At 37.8% G+C, this 25,939-nt stretch overlaps 1 protein-coding gene across 9 annotated transcripts in view; it reads right to left on the minus strand.

Moving 5' to 3' along the window:
• Nucleotides 1-25,939, minus strand: part of NALCN (sodium leak channel, non-selective) — a 363,838-nt gene that overhangs the window by 65,673 nt on the left and 272,226 nt on the right. For 7 of the 9 annotated variants that reach the window (XM_024348325.3, XM_001149573.6, XM_009427188.5 and 4 more), the window contains 2 exons: nucleotides 25,448-25,589; nucleotides 6,992-7,065 (listed from right to left, as the gene is read on the minus strand). In XM_024348325.3, coding sequence (XP_024204093.1) covers nucleotides 6,992-7,065; nucleotides 25,448-25,589 — 216 coding nt within the window. The remainder of the gene's footprint in view (nucleotides 1-6,991; nucleotides 7,066-25,447; nucleotides 25,590-25,939) is intronic. The other 2 variants (XM_054665014.2, XM_009427190.5) reach the window with 1 other exon arrangement.

Consider the following 25,939-nt stretch of genomic DNA (forward strand, 5'->3'; position numbering starts at 1 on the left):
GTATGTAGACTTTTCAGACTGACTTCTTTTACTCAGTAACAGGCATTTATGTTTACACCATGTCTTTCCATGATGATATCTCATTTCCTTTCCATGCTGAATAATTATTCCACTGTCTGGATGTACCACAGTTTGCTTATCCATTCTCCTACTGAAGGACATCTTGGTTGCTTCCAAGTTTTGGCAATTAGGAATAAAGCTGCCATCAACATCAATGCATGTCTATGGAGACACATATCTATGTATTTCTATGTGCATTTCTATGTCTGTGGAAACAGTAAAAAGATCATTGGTTGCCAGGGTTTGTGGGGAGGGAGGAATGAATAGGTGGAGCACAGAGGATTTTTAGAGCACTGAAATTACTCTGTATGATGTTATAATGATAGATACACATCATCGCATATTTGTTCAAACCCATACACTATAGTACTCTAGGAGTGAACCCTAGTGTCAGCTACAGATTTGGCGTGATAGTGATGTGTCAGTGTAGGTTCATCAATTGTAACAAATGTACCACTCTGATGGGGATGTTGATAGTTGGGGAGACTGTGCCTGTGTGGGGGCAGAAGGTACATGGGAAATCTCTGTACCTTTGCTCCATTTTGCCGCAAACCTAAAACTGCTCAAAAAATAGTCTATTAAAAAAAACTTCCCACATCTGTTTGGTAAAACTCAATAGTAGCCCTTCTAATCCATAACACTATTATAATCACTTTTGGGCTTAACTAAAAACAATCTATAAATCATATGCTATCTCAATAAAATATAACATATTTTGATTACTGCAAATCAGGTACTATCTAAAAATGTGATTAGAATATATTATTATTGTTTTAGTTATATTTTGCCACTTTTAAATCTTTACTATTTTATGTTTTACGCAAAACATATATCTACACATCTTGTCTCCTTAGTTTGTGGTTGTCTGAATACAGTTAATTTTCATCTATCTACTTAGCTTATTTCCAAATAGTCTTTCAACTAACCTATCAGAGTTTTTAAGTGTCAGGAAAATCTTAAGAAAAAGCCAACAATAACCAGGCAGACTTCATAGAATTGCAAAGATAAATATTTATGACATTCATTCTCAATATTCTATTTTCTTAAAACTTGGGGTTATTTATACCAAATGCTAAGAAAAAAATTGCTGCTATCTCAGGGGTTGGCACAAACCCTAGGCTGCAAGGGTCTCTGTCGTTTGTTTCTCTCATCTGTAGGGTCAGTCCAGCACCTTCCCTTTCCACTGAGGAGCTGAGCTCAAAGGTCCAGGGGACGCTGTAAGGTACTCAGGCCCTCCCAGCAGTGTACAGGGTGTCTTGCTAGTTCTGCCCAGAATGCGGAGCTGCAGAGAAATAATATGACCTTATCCAAAGTTGCTGAATAGCTGGCTAACCTATGGAACGATAATTATAAAAGGAGAACTTTCCAAATGGGAAAAAGCAAATGGTGTGAAATGCCTGGCATGTGAGACACTACAGAGATATTTCTCGAATGAATGCGTGAATTCTTAGGGGCACTTTCTTTCAGGAAAAAAAATCCAGCTAATGTCATTTACATAACTGCAGATTAATAAATACATAGTGATTATATATATATGTAAGTAGTATATAAGTTGTATTTATAGTCATTAAATGATTCTTTTAAAATGATAAGAGAAAAACTATCTCTATGTATTTTATTAAATCCGTTTAATTTTTTTCTGTAGTAAGTAGCACTAAACTAAAGACTATTCCTTAAGACTTAAACAGTTATTAATATAAGTGCATGGCAAAGAAAGTTACGTTATAAAACCAAATGTCAGAATGCAAACATCATACGAGACTGAGCACTCGAAAGGTTATAAAGATATTGTCCTCACTAAGGAGGTACTCCTGGCAAACCACAAAAGGATGGAACTTTCTAAAATAATGTAAAATGTTTAATTGTTTTATTTTAACATTTCTCTATTCATTCAGCCTTGCAGGAACGATAACGCATTTTTGCTCGATTTCAGGGCTTTGAATTAGAGGAAATCTCAACAAAGGTAGTGATGCTTTTGAAAGTACATTGCTATTTGTTTTTGATTTCGCCTGATGCAGAGAAAAGGTCACTGCCTTTTGAAAAGAAGCTTTATTTAGTGGAGCTGAACGATACAGTCTAAGTCAGAACAACAACAAATTTAATAGCAATCCTGGATTTTATAATTCAGGTAGTGGAACATCCTCTTCGGATAACTCTTAAAAAACAACGACACAGATGCCTGTTTGTGCCAAGTGAATCATCTGCATTTTAGCATGGGCCAGTAGCCTCAAGTTCTGTAAAAATGGCCCACTTTTGTTTTTTCTCATCAAAGAGTTCTCAAATATATCAAAAAATTCATTTATATTTCTCAAAACATCAATTAATTTTAAAAAGTACAAGAACATGAATTAAAGATGATTATACATAGAAATGGGTGATTCTACCTGTGAGTTACATACCTCAGGCTCTAGGGCCCTTCCTCTCTGAAAGACTTCTTCCTCTGTGGGCTGGAATTTCCTGTTCATAGTAATGTATATAACATACTTTCTGCTAGAATAATGTGGATCCTGTTTCAAATGGAAGATGGATATTTGGAAATGTGGGTCCCCCCTGAGAACTAAGACCCCTGGCAGCTCTCCAGCTTAATTTCCAGGGCTGAGAGCTGAGCCTCTGCATCAATATGACTTGACTTGACTTGTCCAGGAAGGTAAAGCTGTTAACCAGTCAGCAACTTCACTGTTGATTTCAGGCACTTCCCACAAATTCATTTATCTGAACTATAGACTGCTGGGCCAACCCCTTTCTCCAGACAGTAGGTCACTCAACTGGTCAAGCTAGTCACCTACAAATAGTTGGTATTCATTAGGATTTTTTGTGAAGACTCTACCCAATGGGGATCAATCCCAAACTTAAAAAAAAAAAACCACTATAAAAATCAGTTGTATTTGTTTGTTAAAGGTAATACATGTGTCTGGTTAAAAATCTAAAAGACACAAAAGAAAAAATAAATTTTATGTGTGAAGAGGACAACATAAGGTCACCATTTATTTTTCTTCTCTTAGATCACCCAAGTCAATTAGGAGAATGAAAATAGAAGGGCAAACTCGCTGTAAAGAATGGATTACTCAAATGTTGAACCAAAGCCGGGGGAAAGAACATGGAAAGCAGTGGAGAGACACCAGGCAGGTCACTTTCTCTTTCTGGTCCTCAACCACAGCACTGCCGTCTTCAGAACAGTAACTATTACTTGTCCATACCAGGCATCTTCAATACTCCTCAACTCATATCAAGAATTCTGCCCAGTCTAAACAGACCTCCATCCTACAAACACTGAAACCCAAACCCAAAACCTTACATATATCCACCTCTCACTTATCCCTTCTGAGACATTATGAAAACAAAGTGGCAGTTTCCCTTACTGGAATAAGTATTAAATTTCACTTTGCTTGGTCAATAGATTATTCAGACAATCTTTTTAAGGTAGATAAGAAAACTGAGGGTCAGATTAGTGAGTTGTTCAATGTTAGAAGCAGAGCCTGATTCCAGCCAGGGGGGATTTAACACCAAGTCCAGTATCCTACATTAGATCTTCAGGGGCCCTGAAGATCACCTCCTCCTAGCTCCCATGGAATAGACAAGAGAGCTGAGAATTGAAATTAATTGTCTGTTTACACAGCCAGGCCTCCAGAAACCTTAAGTCAAGGGGTTGCTTTATTTTTTCCCAAATACTTGTTATTTTTTGGAAAGTTATCTCAAGATGCTAATATTTCATAAAAACTTCTTATTCTTATATCACTCTGGATTTAAGGTTTTTGTGATTTATCTCTATCTGCACACAAATTAGGACGAATGCCAACCTGTGATATTTGCTGGAATGATCCAGCTCAGGTCTCTTTTTCAAGCCTCCCTATACTGCTGTTACTTACCTCCCTGGCGAGAAACCTCTTGGATAAGACTAAAGACAATAATTCTATGAAATTAAAAACACCTAGAAAGTTAAGAGGGATAGAACACTAAAACGGCAGTCTCTTCCAGATTTCTTTTATTTATATCAAGGTAGACCCATCTATTAAAAGACAGAATCTGCATCCTCTTTGTCTTAAAAGCCCTTTCATTTTTTAAAAGCCTTCTTTCAAAATGCAAATGGTCCTGGGAGACCCCACTGCTAAGTTATCCAGGAACCTTGGCAGAGTTTAATCGACAGCAAGGTTGGAGCCTAGGAGAGCAGAGTCCCTAGAGGCAGTAAAAAGACACTGAAAAAGTGGTGGAGAGCTTTTTCTCCTTCCCAATTTTGTGGAAGGTCATTCGAATCAATTGTCCTGAGGTTACTGCAAATATTTTCCTTTTTTTTTAAAAAAATTCTTTTCCCCCCTCTTTTTTTCCTTTTAGCTGTTACTGTTCCTTGAAAAACAGTATAAAACAATACAAACACTCATTGACACGGACCCAATCTATTCTTGACTTTTTAACTGATGGATCACATTATAATGCAGGTATGGTATCATTGCCATTACTATTACTATGATTAGTGGTGAAAAGATAAGTATTCCCAAAATATCAGTTTGATTTTTTGCACTTGCCCTTAATTCATGCAGAAACTAGCATAGAAGCAATGAAGAAACCATTCGCACAGAAGAAAAAACAAAACGGCTTTCTAAGATCAAATTTGTACTTTAAAAATTTCTAAGGTTTTTTATTTTTTCAAATTATGGCTTTTTATTTCCTGAGTTTCAAAAGGTGATATAGCTCAGGTAGTTTTAAGGTGCTGCCTCTCATTCTGTAGTATGCTGGGCTGTAGTAAAATATTATTGGCTGTGGGTGTCCCCTAAACTACACCATTGTTAGGCAAGTTAGAGGGGTCTATGTTCCCTGATAGTCTTAAAAATATTGCTCATGTACATTATATAATTGAAAAAACAAAAACACTTCTGTATATTTAAAAATCAGCAACTATATCCCTCTTGCACCACGTTAAATAGAAGAATGTAATTTCTAGCATTATTGTGTTTGTGCTTGAAAATAATTTTGAGAAAATATTGGAGACTCTTAGCCATCCAATCTATTCAATTTTATGACATTGGGCACTTATTAAATCAGTTTTCATTGTTGAACCAATCAGCTGAATCTGTCAGAAAAAGTCTGGCTTTATTTTTCAATTCAAATAACATGTAACCACATGCCCTTGTGACAATCATGTTATTTCTAAGGCCTAACTCTAAGGTGGATAGCTTTGGGAAGGAAGTTATCCATAAAACTGTCACCTGGATAAATAATAAGGCACGGCCCTATGGGACCCTCTTTTTGGAGAAATCCAGGTGGGAACGGTCCTTTTGCTTTGCAACCCAGAGGATTTTACATCCCAGATTAATATACGCCATAGTTTCTGGATGAGTGAGAGTTTCACCTTTCTTTTGTAAACTGAGAGAGGGGTAAATAAGGACAGGAGGGTGAAAAAGGTAAAGTGATAGATCAGTTTTAAGGAAGAGTTCCTAGGGAAGTGAGGTCTGGAAATCTCTTCCTTGCAAGTATCTGTTTCTGCACCTGCCTTGGAAAATCTCTGGGAACCCATTCACGCAGAGGGCCCATTCACACTGCAAGGCAGTGGCTCTGGACAGGTGAGTAAGGTCCCTGTAGTTCCTGACTTGGCAGGCAGATACTCGATGCAGACTGAGAATTATGATGTCCTTGTAGGTAGTTTCTGGCTTGAGGGTGAATTTCTCTTTTTAGTGAGTGGATCAGCCTTGCTGTAGGACCCTACCATGAACCTGTCTGATGTAGGTGCAGCTGGAATCATGATCCTGATGTAACATGTGTGGTTCAAGGCCAGCCTCACTGCATGATCTGATGGTAATACCAGGATGGAGTTACCAGCCAGTCGGGAGTAAGCCTAAGTTGGGACGCAGGTTGTCTATTTCAATGAGACCTTGTCTGTTTATCTCATCACATTTTGTGGTGATAATATACAAGCCCTAGAAACGCTTATTTTCATCTTATGACAGCTACTCCAACACATACTTAACTCTATGCATGAACGTCAGCCAATATAGAGAGAAATACTGTCTTGATGAGTTAGGAAATTTTTTTTGCACACAAATTTTAGGTAGTATTATAAAGTAAGAATAGTTTTAAAGATCATATATACGAAGCTTTATTTTCTCACACAGTCTTCCAAGTTATAGTAATATGCATTCTGGAGAGAATGCATTAATGTCTATTCCTAGTAATAAATCTAGTAGAAGGGAGCTAGAACTCCTTATCACTCACCGCAGGTTTGCAGGGGGCTTCCTGGCATGAATCTGTCCACTCGCCTTGCGAGCGATCCTACCTCCAGCTCCCAATCTTGAGTTGTGTCATCTACATATGTCTATGTAATATATGTACCAATAAATGATATTCCAAATGCTTATGTGTTTTTATACTCATCATGTTACTCCATAATATAACATATAGTCTTATAAAACACTCAAGTCGGTTGCTTAATTTTCCTCCTTGATACTTCATTTCAGGGCATCTTCTAGAAAGCAGCATTAAAAGCATATGTTTTCATAGGCATTCTAAGATTGGTATACTTTTTATTATTTCCAGATTTTTAATAAATGTGCTCTTAATAGTGTAATGAACTATAATGAAAAAGTTTACCCTTTTACCATTTATCCTTTAGATTGCAATTTCTCCTTTACATATCACAAAAGATATAAAACTGTTAAAAATAACAGTAAGTTATTTTCACCTTTTGGTCAATGTTTATACTTATCATTTATGTTTAAATACTTGAAAAGAAAGAAAGGCCTACTGAGCTACTAAAATTTTTTTTTAGAAATGACATCAATATGTCTTTTACATTGTTTATAAGTATATAGATACTCAAAGCTACTTTCTGGCAGAAAGTATATGCTGATGCCCAGAACATTAATTCATTTTTCAAAAAGCTGTTTTTCAATTAATATAATCCCACTGTGTTTAAATATGTGTCAACATTAATTGGTGTTACCTTAAGATTTTAGTGACTGCGGTCTCCTTTTCCAGAAGGTTCCTTGCCCTGATGCTGAAAACAGACTTGCGAAGCTGAAAATGAAGAGTATGACTTTAGTTTTGGAATGTTAAGAAATAATATACTGTCAAATCATTGAATAGATGACATTGTTAAAACATGAAACATGAATATGTTTCGCTAAAGCATCATCGTACAATTGACAATTCTTGTCTATTTTTACTTTTATTTGGGCAGCACCATGAACAAACTTGTGGGGCCCCACGTCCCAGCCACGGATGGTGCATTGGCTGTGCCTCACTTTGATAATGGCCTTCGTCTGAATAAAATTTTCAGTTTCCAAAGACTTTAACGTTGACCCTCATACTGGACTCCTTATTTGTCTTTGATTAGCGCAATGTTCTCTAATCCACATTATGTCTGCTGCAGGTTCTTGGCCTGTAACCTAACACTAATCTGAACAATGAGTTTAGGAGTTGTTTTGCTTGCAGGCATGGGGAATGAATGAAATGGGCATTCAAGATCTCTTCCTAGTTGGCGATGATAAAATTACTCCAGAGAAGAGAACTAAGGAGAAAACCATCCTGGATGCTGACTGTAAATTCAAAGATATACTCCCCAAGCTCAGTTCTGTGTGGCTTGCTAGTTGCAGATTTTAGATTGGTGGAAGGTGTACAAGGAGTTAAAGCAGGCAGAAGAAGGGCAAAGAGAAAACAGGGAAATGGGCCACTATGTGCTCATAATAATAAATAAATAACTAGATTCACAATAATAAATAACTAGAATAAATAATAAATAACAGGAAAGTGTAACTCCAGTAGTCAGACTGAAGATAGTAATTGAGACCTGTTCATTTTGATCAATAGATTAGATTTACTGAGCACTTAGCATGATATTAGTGACCATAGGAGATTTAGGGTAAATAGAATTTGGAGTTCTTGGTTTCTAGAAGTGAATAGCCTAGATAGGAAGACAAGGGTAGGACACATGAGATCATCAGTGACAAGTACAGTGCAGTAGATGGCACAGTGCTAGATGATACATACGTAGAGGAGAAAACACAAGATCAGAGGGGCTGGAGCTCTCTTCAGTGGAACAGCAAGTCTGGACTAGTCAGCAAAGGCTTCATTGAAAAAGTAGAGGTTATACTGGGCCTTGAAGGAAGGCTAAGATTCCTAGAGGCAAAGGCAGCACTGGGTGAAGGACTGAAGTGGACATGTGTGCACAGGGCAAGTTAATTTGGTACAAACTACCTGTATAAGTGCTGTGCTAGCCAGATCTTGAAACCAGGCAAGAAGCCCTACAGGGCATACTGTGTGTCAAACAAAGTTGAGGGGGGAAAGAAAACCCTCGGAAGACAGAAAACTCTGTATTCAGTAAAAATAGATCACCTAGTTAGTTTCTTTTCAACAAGGGTTAGGTATGTTGAGGTACAAACTCACAGCACCCCATTCTACAAACAAATCTACGAACAAATGCTATAATGTCAGTCAATGTGTCCATAAAGCCATAGTGGAGAAGAACCAGAGTAACAAACAGGTCTTTTTAGTCACAAATGATAACCTAGATAACATCAAAACTAGCAATCCACTTTTCATATTTTACAGCAGATATGAAGTAAAGATCAGCATCACTGAACATACTGGTGATTTCCCCCTCATGAGGAAAGGTGGTTTGTTCATTTTTCTGCTCAAAAATGAAAAAACGGAATTGGTTTCATTATTCACTAGAACTCTTAGGAGAAAAATTAATGTATGGACAAGGAGACAAGAGTGGATACCAACTATTTGGAACTTCCATTTTCTTGGTAGCACATACATGCTATTTCCAATGATAAATCTTGAAACTTTCCTACTTCTCCCCTCCTGAAAGAGTTGACTTTTGGCATTTTTTTTTTTTAAGATAGTCTTGCTCTGCCATCCAGGCTGGAGTGCAGTGGCGTAATCTCAGCTCACCGCAACTTCCACCTCCTGGGTTCAAGCGATTCTCCTGCCTCAGCCACCCGAGTAGCTGGGACTACAGGCGCCTGCCACCACGCCTGACTGATTTTTGTATTTTTAGTAGAGATGGGGTTTCACCATATTGGCCAGGCTGGTCTTGAACTCCTGACCTTGTGATCTACCTGCCTCAGCCTCCCAAAGTGCTGAGATTACAGGCGTGAGCCACCACACCCGGCCAAAAGTTGACTTTTGACATGGATTTAACCTCTCTTGAGTTGACAGCTCAGCTCCTAAGGAAAGCTGCTTGGAGCCACTTTTGGAGATGAAGGACTCAGCTGGTGGCCCCATCATCGTGGAGCATCTGCTCTTTAGACACCTAAGAACACACATAGTCCTGAGACAGACCCAGGCACAGAGGCCCTGTGACAGTGAGTTTTAAGAGAGGACTCCAGATTCCACAACTCTTATTTCATCTTGAAAGGACAATGACATGTGTTAGTTGTCTTTCCCTCAGTGGAAGATGAGAGTCTGAATCCAATCACTTATCTACTGCCCCTGCAATTTCACGTTAGGAAAAACTTTTGGGATAATATCTGGTACACTATTGCCTAAATGATTTCTGCCCTGCACAAGATTGCTAAAAGGCTACTGAATGGCCTTTGTCCTGAATTTGAACTAAGACAAAATACAGTATTAATTCATACAGGAGAGTATTTGAGAACTGTTTTTATAACTAATGCCAGAGGTAGCAGGAGAATCAATATTATAATAGAAAAACATCAGATTTAGCTTTGGGATGTTCTTTTGTTTTGTTTTGTTTTTTGAGAAAGAGTCTCACTCTGTTGCCCAGGTTGGAGGGCAGTGGTGTGATCCCGGCTCACTGCAACCTCCGCCCCCTGGGTTCAAGCAATACTCCTGCCTCAGCCTCCCTAGTAGCTGGGATTACAGGCATGCACTACCACACCGGCTAATTTTTGTATTTTTAGTAGAGACGAGGTTTCACCATGTTGGCCAAGCTGGCCTCAAACTCCTGACCTCAAGTGATCCACCTACCTTGGCCTCCCAAAGTGCTGGGATTACAGGTGTGAGCCTCCACACCTGGCCTTTGGGATGTTCTTAAAAGAAGGAAAGGACTCTCACACACATATATATGTCTTCTTTCATCTACTTATACATACATATATGATATTACATTTGATGTCCTAGATATGTATTTAGATCGTTACATACTTTCTTTTTTCCACTAAATAAAGAAGGCCTATAGTGATTATCTAGTTATTCCCTTCTTTTTTCTTACTTCTATAGTAAAGCTTTGCGAATTTTTTTTGGCAAAGGGCATTCCTAGACTGTGCTAAACACAAAGAGCTCAGAGCTACACTGCTCTGCAGTGCCCTCTTCTGGTTCTAAAAGATACTGACAATCACCTGAAATAATTAGCAAAACAAAGAATACAGAGATCCATTTCATGATGAGTAATTTCAGATCTGAAATTGTAAATTACAGCTATGAAAGGAGCCAGTAATTGCTCATTCTGGATCTAAACATATCAGAGATGTGGGAATAAAAAGGAAGGGGATGAATGATGGAATTACAAAGAGTTTACTTTGAAAAAAGTCAAAGATTCGTTGAAGAAGATTTTCTTTGGTTTGTTTGGAAACTGAAAACATCCAACTGCCTCAGATAACAATTCTTTGACAGAATTAATAACTCAAAACAAGTAAATTAAATTTAAATTATCAATAATATAGAGATATTTTAAGTCTTGAACTTCTAAGTTAAAACACGTTTCCAGAATTATATACTTTAACACATAATTCAAAAGCTTCAACTCAATTCCCATAGAGTTATTTGTGATTGAATAATTTGGACCTGAAAGACATTCCAATGTATGAATCTTGCTGATTTTTTGGCAATGTCTTCTAATTAATCTACATGTTACCCTTTTTTCCCCTTAAAATAGAGAAACCTGGGCCATTTGACCTATAGTTTTTGAGTCTGGATTTTTTTTTTCTTTTTTTTGACAGGGTTTCGTTCTGTCACCCAGGCTGGAGTGCATGCAGTGGAATTATCATGACTCACTGCAGTCTTGACCTCCTGGGCTCAATCGATCCTCCTGTCTCAGCCTTCTGAGTAGCTGGGACTACAGGCGTGTGCCATCACATATAGCTAAGTAACATTTTTTTTTTTTTTTAAGAGATGGGGTTTCTTCATGTTGCACAGGCTGGTCCTGAAATGCCTGGGCTCAAGTGATCCTCCTGCCGTGGCCTCCCAATATGCTGGGATTGTAGGAGTAAGCCACCGCACCCAGCCAAGAGAGAGTCTGGATTTTGCTGAAAGCACACTCTTGGTACAGTTCAACACGTTCTTCTGTCTTCTATTTTCTGAAAATCGGCAGCTGGATCCAGAGGTGTCATCATACAGACTCTGGTTTCATCCCTTTGGCAAGGCCATAGATGGTGTCAGATTCTTCCATCGAAAGGAACAGAGTGTGTGTGTTTCTTTTTGTGATGTTACGGGTCTTGATGTTCATTTCTTAGATCCCTTGACTTCATTCCGTTTGCAAAACTGTCATTTCTTTTTCATTTATTAGTTGGGATAGTTTTATAATGAGGTGCTTTCCCTCCTGTATTATTTGGTTACCCAGTAGCAAAATTGGTATGGAAAAGCCAAGATAAATGCTTGATTATCGACTTTTACTTATTAATTTTACATGGTTGATTTTCTATCATCGCTCAAGGTAACCAATTACTATTTTAAAAATGTCATTATGAACTCAAGATTTAAACTTACTTAATGTTTAATGGATTTCAGTCCATGTCAATTACCATTTCTTACTGTAAGTCAAATTATCTCTACTGTGCTCATTGGGAGTTTTTCAAGTTGGTCAGTCCGTAGGTTCTTTTTATATGACCCCCGTAGTCTTTGACAAAGCTTCCTTGTTCCTAGTATGACAAGATGCTCCAAGGTCAGCTTGTACACTTCCTATTCAAAATCAACCATTTTCTTCAAGAAGCCCTGGTTTACTTATTGGAAAATTGGAAAAATGGTGTTTCAAGAACATATCTAGAGTCCATAGATGCTCACTGCTATGGAGTTGGTCACTGTTTCAAATATTTTGCCTGGGTTTATTCTGATGTTTTCAATTTAAATTCATGACCCAGGATTTTTTTTTTTTTTTTAGTTATACTTTAAGTTCTGGGGTACATGAGCAGAACGTGCAGGTTTGTTACATAGGTATGCATGTCCCACAGTGGTTGGCTGCACCCATCAACCCGTCATCTACATTAGGTATTTCTCCTAATGCTATCCCTCCCCTTGCCCCCCACCCCGATAGCCCCCAGTGTGTGATGTTCCCCTCCCTGTGCCCATATGTTCTCATTGTTCAATTCCTACTTATGACTGAGAACGTGCTGTGTTTGGTTTTCTGTTCCTGTGTTAGTTTGCTGAGAATGATGGTTTCCAGCTTCATCCGTGTCCCTGCAAAGGACATGAGCTCATTCTTTTATATGGCTGCATAGTATTCCATGGTGTATACGTGCCACGTTTTCTTTAGGATTTTTATTTTTACCTAAGCTTTTCTATATGATATCTATATCTCCTTTTTTTCTCCACAAAGAGCACTCTTGATTATCAAGAGCACCAGGGATGCCAGAATTAGATTGTCTCACAGTGACTCAGTTTTATTTCACATTTCATAGACAATAGTCTCAGAATGAAAATACACAACCAAGAAAACTACTGAATATCTTAAGGGTTTGCATATCTTCTTCCCATTCACCTCCTCATTTGTATATCTGTACTCTATCCATATTAGAACAAATAATTATTACATATTTCACTCTTCATGTTGTCCTTATGTAGTTAGTTGTTACATATGAATGTGAATTTTTATGCCAAATGGTTTAAGAGTCCCTTTTGGAGTTCATTTAGGTTATCTGAGGCATGTTTTTTAGTAGATTACAGGTTCATTGAAACAAGATTACTTGTATCTTACATTACTCATATTCTTAGATCTTGAAAGCAGTTTCTCTGACCTTGAAAGTTGAAAGTCAGTTTTCAGGATGGAAAAAAATCTGGCTCAGATATTCTTTGCCTGGGCATCCTATATATGTTACTCTATTTTCTTCTGACATAAAGCATTGCTGCTGAAAAATCTCATGATAATCTAACGTTCTTTCCTTTATAAATCACTTGTTCTTATTTGGGCTAGATAATATTTTTTAAAAAAATTTAAAGACCTGTCATTTGTCTGGTGTATGTATTGTTTTTAATCATTTACTCCAGTATTTTTAGGTGTGTGCTGTCAATATATAGTTTCATATCTTTTTATGTTTCAGAAAACTTTAGTATACGTTTTATTCTCTTGCTGTGGTTTTTCTTCCTTAGGGACACCTATAACGCAGATGTCGGATTTTTGACTTTCTTCAATTTGTCATTTTTCTTGCAAATCATTTTCATCTCTTTCTTCATTTCTCTTTGATTTTAAAAAATGCCCTCTTCTCCATTTTCTATTTCTCACTTTTGAATCATCTGAGGTCTCTTTATGTTCCTTCTCGTTTAGTTTTCATTGCTTTAATTTATAACTTTTCTCAGTTCTGGCACCTCATTTCTGAGTTTTTCTAACTTTTATTTATGTTGCTATTTCATCCTTATGTAATTTTTAATGTCTTTTAACTAATTTTTCAATAGTATGCTACAGTTTGAGCTGGTTAGAGCACGTTTTTATAGGTTGCTTTCCTTGTCTACAGTGAGAGACAGTATTCTGCTCACTGTTTTTTTCTTATAATAACGTTTTCAGGGAATTTGGCTTTGATAATTTTCCTTACTCATTTTTATACAAAATTAGTTTTCCCAAACAGTTTAGTATTTCTCTTCTAACTTCAGAGTTTCCTCTTCTGTTGTTTTAATATATCGATCAAATATGGTAGCTTTCTTTCTGGAATTTCCAAGCTCTGTTTCCCAATCCTCCTCCCCCCACAAATTTTGTCTGGATCTGCTTTTATCCTTATCACTCTTGTTCCTGGCCTGTTCAATTTTGATTCCACTCCTGGACTTTTTATTTCAGAATGGAGCTAAGAAGATGTTCTACCATTCCATGAATGCTCTGCATCCATTCCATGGATGCTCTGTAACTAAGCTTGGTTTCCTCCCACAGACACTAATATCATGCAAATCATGTGGCTGTTTGTCAACACTTGCTTTTATTTAGGGTTTGTGGATTACCGAGTTTCATGGTAAATATTAACTATGGATTTGGGGTTTTGATATCTTGGTATTCTTTTTGTTTTCATGTGGGAATTCAAGATTAAAAAACGATGTCAATGCCTCTGTCATCTTTATAGAAGAAGGCTCCTTAATTTTTTCTTGTTGAATTTTAAAGTAGATTTATCAATTTTATTACTGCTTCCAAAGAACAAAATTTCAATTATGTTGATATTATTTATCACCTCTTTTCCCCCCATTTGATTAATAACTGCTTTTCTCTTTATTATTTCTTTCTTTCTGCTATCTTAGTGTTTCCTTGGTTGATAATTTTTCTAAATTCTTGAAATGAATGCTTGGAGGATTAATTTAAGCCTTTATTTCTTTACTAGATATTCATTCAGGGCTATATTTTTTCCTCTAAAAGTGCCATTAGCTACTTCCCACAAGTTTGATGCATCTTTTGTTCATTATTTTTTAATTGTAGATATTTTCTTATTTTCATTGGTGTTTCTTCTTTGCTTATTTGAAAGTAGTTTTAAATTTCTGAATGTGTAGGTTTTTTTGTGGTTATTTTCTTCTTATTAGGTTTCTGATTTTGTTACATTTTGGTCAAATAATATCTTTTCTAGGACACTGATGTGTATATATTTAGAAGTCTGTGGTAAATGGTTACATTTAAAATCATACTTGTGTTCTTGAATTAGAATGTTATTCTCTAGTCATTGAATGAAGAATTTTATAGATGCCCATTGCACATTTAAAAATGCACATTTTATAACTTCTACATCTGTATTTCTTGGCTCCTTGATCTGTGCTGAGGTGATATATACATATTTTAAACTTAATCTTCAAACTAATCCTCATAGGTAGGTAAGGTATTATTATCTCTTTTTTCCAGATTAAAGATCTAAGGCTCATAAAAATTAAGTTGTCTAAGTTCACTCAGATAATAAATTGCAAAATTATTACTAGAACTCTGGATCATGCAGCTTCAGTGTTCAAATCTTTTCACTGCATTATGTCTATGTAAAATGTCACTAGGCTTAGTATAAAAAAGCATTTTCTAAACTAAACTATATCAACAAAATATTATCTGCTTGACTTGAAATATTTTGTTTACATATATTATAAACTCTTGCTATTCTCACATCCTAATGCAAAATCGAAACTAACCAACTTTTTGTTTGTTCTACATATGCATAATTGATTTTCAGAATAATGACTCTGAAGCACTGAAAGAGATCAATACATTTCCTAACTCATTAAAGCTAGTATGATCATAGTTTTTATATTTGACACTTACTGATTCCTTAAAATCTGGGATCCATCAAAACTCTCAATCAATCAGAATATTAATTTGATTAATTCGATCACCCAGAAGTAACCACAGACCTATCTTGAATATAGATTCCTTTAGGATGCGGCAATGCTTAGACCTAAAGAACCATAGCTTGACCCTAGAAACCACCTTCAGAATGAAGCCATCGATATTTATTTGACAAAGCACACCACAAGTATTATAAACATTCAATAGCTTTTTTGATTTACAATGTTAACAATACATTTCTGTTTCTAACTGGGAAGAAGTTTGAGTGGCTCCATTTTTCTTTTCTCACTTGACAAATATTAACAGGTTAATCATAAATGGGAAAGTGGTTATAAAAACATATGACCATAAGACACAAAACCATGCTCCAATGACTACGGCTTGATGAATGTCATTTCTGCTAGAGAGGTGTAGTGTAATTATTGTAACGAGCCACTTTATTGAATAAGTCTCCCAAATAAAATATAGTAATTGGGAATAAGCAATTACTTAAAATTGCATGGGTCGAAGGTGGTATCTCATTTGACTGTATTTGAATTTTCATGCACCCGTGAATTCATAATTAATCCCAAAGTGCATACGACAGATCATGTGTGTGGCAAGATGTTTCTATAAAATAAACTTTCTCTGGAATTGACATTATGCTTAGAAAAAAAATTTTAAAAGGTGATTAATGTGAGCATCAGCAAGATTAAAATGTTGATTATGGGTGTATATAAAGGTGAATACCATTATAATATCATGTTATGAAGCTTTGAACAGTATCTTAAAATGTGAATTTTGTGAAGAGAATTTTAGATGATGGGTCAAGATTTCTTATTGTAGGCCGGGTGCGGTGGCTCATGCCTGTAATCCCAGCACTTTGGGAGGCCGAGGTGGGTGGATCACGAGGTCAGGAGATCGAGACCATCCTGGCTAACATGGTGAAACCCCGTCTCTACTAAAAAATAGAAAAAATAAGCCGGGCATGGTGGCGGGCGCCTGTAGTCCCAGCTGCTCGGGAGGCTGAGGCAGGAGAATGGTGTGAACCTGGGAGGCAGAGCTTGCAGTGAGCTGAGATCGCGCCACTGCACTCCAGCATGGGCCACAGAGCGAGACTCTGTCTCAAAAAAAAAAAAAAAGATTTCTTATTGTAACTTATTTCAATATCATGTGTTCTGAACCCTATAAAACACTATGTGTAGGAGTTAAAATATTCATATAAACATGCATGTGCACATGTGTGCATGCCATGCATACACCAAATCTTCGCTCTTCCTTTGGACTCCTAGGCACCCAGCACAAGTTGATCCCTGCCCTGTGTGAAACATCTTTTTATCTTTCTGTAAATTCCAATAGATTGTAAACTCCTTAGGATATGTATAATGTATTCTTTATTACATTTTCTTTCATTGTCTAGCACTGTGCATTGTTGGTGCTTGAAATATATTTGAAAATTGAATTAATTTCATAATATTAAAGTATTACTTTTTCTGTCTTATATATTTTAATGTAGTTAGTCCTTGAAAATAAGAAATATGAATGAGGTAAAAATTACAAAGAGGGACTGCTTATTTTGAAATGAATCAACTAACTTGATATATAGGAACATCTTGTAATATTAGAAACTAAACAATTTAAAACTTAATCGATCTGATTTTTTTTGCACGTGAATGTTATGACAATGCTTCGGCCACTAACACAGTAGCCTGGGGTCACTTGGTCAAATCTCCAACATCTTACACATCAAATAATGAAACTGTGCAAAAATCGAGGGAAAAGCAATATCTTCGAGTACTGAAACAAATTTAGATAGGTTTAATATACAGTACTTAATGATAAGAAACTATAAATGCCCGGGTGCGGAGACTCACGCCTGTAGTCCCAGCACTTTGGGAGGCTGAGGCGGGTGGATCACGAGGTCAGGAAATCGAGACCATCCTGGCTAACATGGTGAAACCCTGTCTCTACTAAAAATACAAAAAAATTAGCCAGGCGTGGTGGCGGGCGCCTGTAGTCCCAGCTACTCAGGAGGCTGAGGCAAGAGAATGGCGTGAACCCGGGAGGCAGAGCTTGCAGTGAGCTGAGATCGTGCCACTGCACTCCAGGCTGGGTGACAGAGCGAGACTCCGTCTCAAACAAACAAACAAACAAAACTATAAATATATGCTAGATAGATTTTAATTACAAAAGTAAAATACAAAATGACTTTATGATTATATCTAATATAAACAGGAAGGCAAAGATTGGGAATCTGCAGAGACAAAAGAAGATGAGTGGGCTTGTGATTCTAGAGTAAATGTCAGATGCTTTTAACCTGTTTGTGAATTTAGAAATTTCAATTTTTTTTGTTTTGAGATGGAGTCTCGCTCTATCGCCCAAGCTGGAGTGCAGTGGCACGATCTTGGCTCACTGCAACCTCTGCCCCCTGGGCTCAAGCAATTCTCATGCCTCAGCCTCCCGAGTAGCTGGGACTATAGTTGTGTGCCACCATGCTCAGCTAATTTTTTTTAGTAGAGATGGGGTTTCACCATGTTGCCCAGGATGGTCTCGAACTCCTGAGCTCAGGTGATCCACCAGCCTTGGCCTCCCAAAGTGCTGGGATTATGGGTGTAGAAATTCAAAATTTAAGGTCTGTGGCAACACAAGGAAGCAGGACTTGGACTGAACACCATCATCAGCAACAAATACAACACACTGAGACTAGCATGACACTTGATAGAAGAGACAATTTATAAGTAAAACTGTAGTCAGAAGAGGAAAAAGTTTAAAAAGAAGAGCAAAATGTAAATTTCCAAGACAGATTTAGCAGCAGCCTTAACTCCTTGATACCTCTTTTGTACATGATACGGAAAATGTGATTAAAAATCTTTTAAATTACCTATAAAAAATTCTTAATCCTAGACTGATTTACTTTTGACTCTCAATGCGCATTTACTAAGGAATACAAACAGCTGATATATAGTTCCAACCTAAAAATGGTTACACAATTAAATATTCTGCAAAAATAATCATTGAGAGGGAATTCCTACTCTTATGTTAGTTGAAGATAGAAAGATGTGTTTGTTTACTCAGGGCCCAGCAGACTGTTTGCATATAGTGGTCCTCAAAAATGATTGTTGGATGAAAGGGTGAGCGCTCACACACACAGATGTTTGGTTTTAGCTTGAGAATTTACTGCAAAGACCAGTAAGAAGAAAAAATGGTTTGATTTTATAGTATGCATCATTTTATTTATTTATTTGTTATTATACTTTAAGTTCTAGGGTGCATGTGCACAACGTGCAGGTTTGTTTCATAGGTATGCATGTGCCATGTTTGTGTGCTGCACCCATTAACTCATCATTTACATTAGGTATATCTCCTAATACTATCCCTCCCCCCTCCCCCTGCCCCATGACAGGTCCCAGTGTGTGATGTTCACCTTCCTGTGTCCACGTGTTCTCATTGTTCAGTTCCCACCTATGAGTGAGAACATGCAGTATTTGGTTTTTTGTCCTTGTGATAGTTTGCTGAGAATGATGGGTTCCAGCTTCATCCATGTCCCTACAAAGGACATGAACTCATCCTTTTTTATGACTGCATAGTATTCCATGGTGTATATGTGCCACATTTTCTTAATCCAGTCTATCATTGATGGACATTTGGGTTCGTTCCAGGTCTTTGCTATTGTGAACAGTGCTGCAATAAACATACATGTGCATGTGTCTTTATAGCAGCATGATTTATAATCCTTTGGGCATGTACCCAGTAATGGGATGGCTGGGTCAAATGTATTTCTAGTTCTAGATCCTTGAGGAATCGCCACGCTGTCTTCCACAATGGTTGAACTAGTTTACGGTCCCACCAACAGTGTAAAAGTGTTCCTATTTCTCCACATCCTCTCCAGCACCTGTTGTTTCCTGACTTTTTAATGATCGCCATTCTAACTGGTGTGAGATGGTATCTCATTGTGGTTTTGATTTGCATTTCTCTGATGGCCAGTGATGATGAAATCTTACGCATCTTTTTATTTCTTTCCATTATTGTGACTAAATTGGGAATCCATTATCTACTAAAGCATTTTTAAGCTAGAGAGAAGTGTACAGAGTTTTCATATTTGACATGAGGAACACCAATTCTTCCCTTTGAGATACAACCCATGGTTACATGGTAGCATCATGTCATCTGTCACTCTTTTCCTGGAGATACATCTTGAATGGTACTGCAGAGAAGCTAAGCCATTATTTAAAAAAAAATTCTTTCAAAAGACCAAAAGCCCTAAAAATGAAAACAGGCTGTGTTCGTTCGTTCGTTTGTTCATTCTCTCTCTCTCTCTCTCTTTTAAGGTGAACAAACATTCATTCATCCTGGAAATTATAGATCAGGCTGAGTAACTTGCTATGTGAGGAGTTACAAGAACAAATTATCAAGCACTCTATAATCATATAGAACATTAGAAAATGCTGTATGGCAATAAAAAAAATGGAAGAGTAAATCTTACCAGAATGACTTAATTTACTTCTTCAGATTCGAAGACACTGTGTAGACAATAGGGATAGCAACTAAAATATCAACAAAAATCAAACTCTAAAAAAAATCAGACTTAGGTACCATAAGGAAATTGATCAGTAATTAATATATTGCACTCAACTAGACTGTTACATCTGAAGGTTAAATTTATGTAAAAGACTTTTGTCCTAACTGATGAATAGAAATCTGTTTGCTGAGTCTGACTTCATGGTACAGTTTAATAACAGTAACCTTTCTTGTCTGGTTTGAGAGGCACAGAACATATGCTAGCCCAGGTGCAATGCTAGGCATTTAACATTATTACATTATTTGATTCTCACAACAAACCTTGAAAATGAGAATTATCTCCACTTTACTGATGAGGGTTGGAACCTGCACCACTTAATCACTCTTCTACCCAATTTCTCTCAAACATCGAGCACCTGATGCTTTGCATACCTTTGCATATATGTCCCCCTCTGCCTGGGGTGCTTTCTTCCTTTATCAATCAATCACGCTTCTTCTGTAAGGGGAACTTAGGGGGTTCTGTCTCATGGTTCCAGTAATACTTTTTACTTTCATGCATGTATGTGCATTTCCTCCCATTGGACTATGAGCTTCTAAAGGGTACAGTTTGCATCTTGCTCACTGTTGAATTCCCACAGCCCAGAGAATGGCAGATGAATAATGGGTGCTCTATAAGTGTTTGTTGAATGACTGAATGAATGTTAATGAGTTATAAAATAAAATGGGTAAACAAAACATAGTCATTCCAATGATCATTTTCCTCTTTACTGTACATAAGTTAGCTGTTCATTGTGAAGGCTTATTAAAGAACTATCATATGCTTCAGCAGAAAGGAGGCTGACAAGAGGGTGGGCAGATATTGCCCTACTGTCAGAGAAAATATTCACTGTTCATTATTATGTGGGCTCTGATTCTATGCTGGGAAGTACAGGGGCACGAGGTGGAGGTGCTGGGACAGCCCTCATCCTAGCATGGCTCCAGGAGGTTCACTCATGCTTCCCAGGCTATTGCAGGTTCTGACATAGGAAATGGTGCATCAGCCAAGACAGCAGCACAGAACCATCCTCAGGCCACAGGGCAGTGAGATGCTGTAGACTCAACCACAGGTGAGACCTTGACCTTGACTGGATGTCTCACTTCGGAGAACAGAGCGGGCTGCTTTTATTACAGGGTTACTGGAAAGTCAAGTTCAGATCTCACTTTATTAATCACCACTCTGCTTAAGGAAACTAGAGTTTAATTTCAATAATATGGAGGAAAAATACAAGTAGAAATTGTTGCTTGATTTCTTTCTGCTTGGAAACTGGAAAAGCCCCTCTCAAAATCCTTGAATCAGGAAGAAGAGGAACCTCTCACAATTGCTCACAGGAACGGTAGGTAGCAGGATAAAGGGATGGGGAAATGACCACTTGGGAAGGTCGTTTCTATGGAGTCTCAAACGACAGGCAGGAAAACACTCTTTCCTGTCTTTTCCTTTTAGGATCTGGGTCAGCCCCAAGATTTTAAAGATTTTTGTTTGCTGGTTGTTTTCTGGGAGAAGGACAGGTATTTTAAATTGTATAATAAAGGTGATCCACCAGGGCTATTTTTAAAAACATGTTTTCTGCAAAGTGAGGTTGCCATGGGAATTACTCATCCCTGTTCAAAGCTTGGGTAATTACTGGGAGAAAATCTTGCCTAATGTGCTTTTGTGTTTTCTGCAATGCTTCATCAAACCCCAGCCCCCTTCTGGGGTTGCTGTCAGTTGTTGTTTGTTTCTCCCTGAACTTGCAGTCTTCAGGCACCTGGGGCTTCACTATTTTCCCTGGAAAGAGAAAGGTGATTCCCTCTAGCATAGCGAAGTCAGAAGTTTCTCCTGGTACAAGATAACCATTAAGAGAACAGTTTTATTTTATTGTTCCTTTGTTCGTGTTATGAGAATCACCGATAAACCAGCCTCTAATGTCCTTTTTCTTTCATACCAGTCACTCAAGGAAAACAGCCTCAATTTGCACAATTTGCAGAGGGCTGGGTGGTTTTTTTTTTCACGTAGAGTGAAGAACCCTGCCTGTCACTTTACTGTGACTAGGATTTCCAAAGGCAATTGGGATTTTAATGGAAATTTCTAAGTGCTCGCTGAAAAATACTTTATAAGGGGAACTAATGGTGGTAGGGTCTGTGATGGGGATTTTTGTTCTGTGTTTATGCGCTCTTGTTTTTAAGTGGCTTTCGGGTTTCTTAATAAAAATGAAAAAGGCTTGCTGTATTTATAATACAAATGCCAGAATGCTGTCTCCGCAATTTGTGCTTCCATTAAATCCTTATCACTGAAATCCTTTGAAGAGGGATTTTCTGCTTTAGATTTCCCTGGCCCAGGGGGACTCAACAAGGTTGACAAATCCTAAGGTCTTATGAGGAACACCAAGAACTGGTGGGAACTATTGCTGAAAATGGTGGATCCTGAAAAGAATTAAGTCTACTTTTCTGACAACCTAGATCGAATCAAAGCTTTCAGAAAGTGTGGATAGTAACAGGAGCAGTTGTCTTGCCGCTCCCATAATAGGGTCCTCTGATGAAGAAAAAATATGTTTTTGACATTCCACTTTCCAAGTGGGAGCAATAAGACCTGTTGTATGGGATAAAACGTGTTATTCCAACTGTACCTGGGGAGGGTTCGCTTCGGGCGGGCGCACAGAGGGGCGGGCCACATTCTCTTTAGACTTCTCCTCAGCCCGGCACATGCCTCTCGAGAATCTTTTTATCTTTGTCCTCACCAAATCAAAATACTGTGTTCAGGAAATGTGAGAAACAATCACATTTCCTTTTAGAGAGAAAATAAACTCATATTTCAATTTTGTGTTTCCAGTGGGGTAGTGTTACCAGTGATTTTTAAAAGCATGTCATGGTTTTGTGACTTTGGCCATAATGGATATCAGCTCTCTATCCTCTTCCTGGAGATAAGTGGTCACAAGGACAGCCCAGACTTCTGGCTTACAATCTGCTTTGGAAACAAAACAAAACAAAACAAACTGCTTTCTAGTCTACACAAACTGCAATTTCAGACTGACTGGCTGAAGCCAGGGCACTATCTTCCCACTTGTTTATCCACTGACATATGACCTTCTGCTTCCATGCCCCATGCACAGTGTTGAGTGGATTATAACTGTGAAGAAGAGAGGTGATAAGTTTAATTTTAAAAAATCAAAAAAGCCAGGCATGGTGGCCATGCCTATAGTCCCGGCTACTCGGGAGGCTGAGGCAGGAGGATCACTTGAGCTCAGGAGTTCAAGGCTGTAGTGCACTATGGCCGTGCCTGTGAATAGCCACTGCACCCTAGCCCGGGCAACACAGCAAGATCTCATCTCTAAAAAAATAAAAATAAAAGATAAAAGTAAAGTCTCTAAGGACAGCTAAGGGTAATATGCAAGCCTTTAAGGATAGTTAAGGGTCATATGTCCATATCATAATTTTTCACGAGAAATTTAGAAGCAAAGGATGACCTCAGTTGAAATCTAATTAGTGTCCTGGAAGACCAAGCACAGAACAAAAATAGAGAGATGGCAATCCCAGGGGAGAGAGAAGCAGATGGAAGAGTAACAATTGAACGCAAAATAAATGGAAATTTCCCTGAGCAAATATCTTAGTTGGCAAGCTGAAAAGACTCTAGTTGGAGCAGTTCTGATGAAAAAAGACATATAAGGTATATTCTAAGAAAGCTTCTGAACTCCAAGGATACACAGAAAATCTTACAAGTTTTCCTGAAGAAACAAGCAAACCAAGTCTACCAACCAAAAGGCTAATTACTTAAAAAAAAATGACATTGGCATCAGACTTGTCATTTACAATCTTGGATTCTGCAAAGATAGTAGAATAGCATCTCTAGATGGCTGAAGGAAAATCAACACGTGGAAATCCTTGAAAAAGAAGAGACATCCTGCAAAGAAAATCATCATCATTTTCAGCAAGAGCAACATGACTGAACTACAGCAGAGAACCTGGGAGCTGGGGGAGAGGTAAACGGGAGTAGTATCACATTAGGGGAGGGGAGGTGAGAAAAAGGAGGAGAAAAGGGGGAGGTGAAAAAGGAGGAAAAAGGGGAGGCAAGAAAGAGGAGAAAAAGGGGAGGCAAGATAAAGAGAAAGGTGAGGGAATTCCAAAGGGTTCATCCCTGTGGGAAGGGAAAGAAAGCAGAGAGAAAGAAGATCCTGGAGGATGGAACAGTTGGCATTTTATTGTCACGTGATCATAGAGAAATATGGATTTCATTATAAGCAAAAGAACAAGGGCAGTAACAATGTAAAGGAATAAAAAACACTTTAGGAATGCCAAAGTGAAATACTTGCAAGTGAACTAGATGTTTTTGCAAACTCTACTGTTTAATCTCTTTAATATTAAAGGACAATTATTAATCTTTCATTTTCTAACTGAACTGACATTGATTATGTGACCAAGCTGATATATATAGTTTGATACTATGCATACATATATACACACATAGACATTTATATGTCTATGTGTGTATATATAAATATGTTTACTTATTATACCTAGATAATACATTCTATGTCTTTTTTTTTTTTTTTTTTTTGAGATGGAGTCTCACTCTGTTTCCCAGGCTGGAGTACAGTGGCACAATCTCAGCTCACTGCAACCTCTGCCTCCTAGGTTCGAGTGATTCTCCTGCCTCAGCCTCCCGAGTAGCTGGGATTACAGGCATCCACCACCACGCCCAGCTAACTTTTGTATTTTTAGTAGAGATGGGGTTACACCATGTTGGCCAAGCTGGTCTCGAACTTCTGACCTCAAGTGATCCACCCGCCTCGGCCTCCCAAAGTGCTGGGATTACAGGGGTGAGCCATGGCACACAGCCCTTATATTATTTTTTTTAAAAGTGAATAAATGAAAAAGTACATTTCTTTAAAATTATTACCTAAATTTGCTTTATTTATATGTGGTTCCCTACTGATACTTTGCTGTGGAATCTGAAAAAAATTTTCCCTTCTACTTTTCAAATGATAAAGAAATAGGTAAACTAGAACATGAATAAGCTCTTGCACCTAAGTTCCTGCCACATACTAAGCATTGAATAAATGGCAATTCTTTCGACCGATTTTAGAGAAACATGCTCTCGTATCCTCTCTGATGTAATAAGTAGACATAAGCAGTTGTACTTGCAGGAGATGGCAGGTCATTACACCTGGACTGAGCCTTGGAGATCCCAGCCCTTTATTCCGCACATGAGAAAATGCAGATTTGGGAGGCTCTTGATGTTTACAAAGTCGCATGGCTGCCACGTGGCGCAGCTCAAAAGCTTACATGGGCAAATGCAAAATTTCAATGCATAGAGTAAAAAATGTTAGGTTTCATGATATCTTTTACAAATGAAATCATTTTCTTTTCATTATTCTCTTGAGAAATTGGATTCCAGGACCCTAAAGAACTCTGCGGTTCTTTTCTCAAACATAGATGCTTTTTAGAAGCCTGGTTATTCAAAACAGCGGATCTTACTTTTTGGTCGATGTATTTGTTGTCCTCAATTGCCGAGCGTTTGGAGTGGTCGCAGGAGGAGGAAGAGGTGGTCGGGAGGCTTCTCAGGAGGCAACATGTGTCCTGTTGCTGGCGGTCAATAAACTGCTTCATAAAACTCTCCCTTTGCAAATGAAGTATATGTGCATCAGGCATTATTAGTGGAATGGAGCAAGTGACAGCATTTTGCAATGATGAGTTTGCTTGAGCAAAGATAAAGCAGTGATAAAAGATCATAGAAAACTAGATCATGACTAAAATATTTCATTAGCAACAGCTTCCTGAAACTCAGTAACTCCTGCTTAAAAAGCAATATCCTTGAAATAACTTTCAAGCAATATTACTCAGTAACCGATGGTAGTTTTTTGAATCTTTTTTTTTTGAGATGGAGTTTCACTCTTGTTGCCCAGGCTGGAGTGCAATGGTGCAATCTCAGCTCACCAGAACCTCCGCCTCCCGAGTTTAAGCAATTCT

Source organism: Pan troglodytes, chromosome 14 (genome assembly GCF_028858775.2).
Source record: "Pan troglodytes isolate AG18354 chromosome 14, NHGRI_mPanTro3-v2.0_pri, whole genome shotgun sequence".
NCBI lineage: Eukaryota > Metazoa > Chordata > Mammalia > Primates > Hominidae > Pan > Pan troglodytes.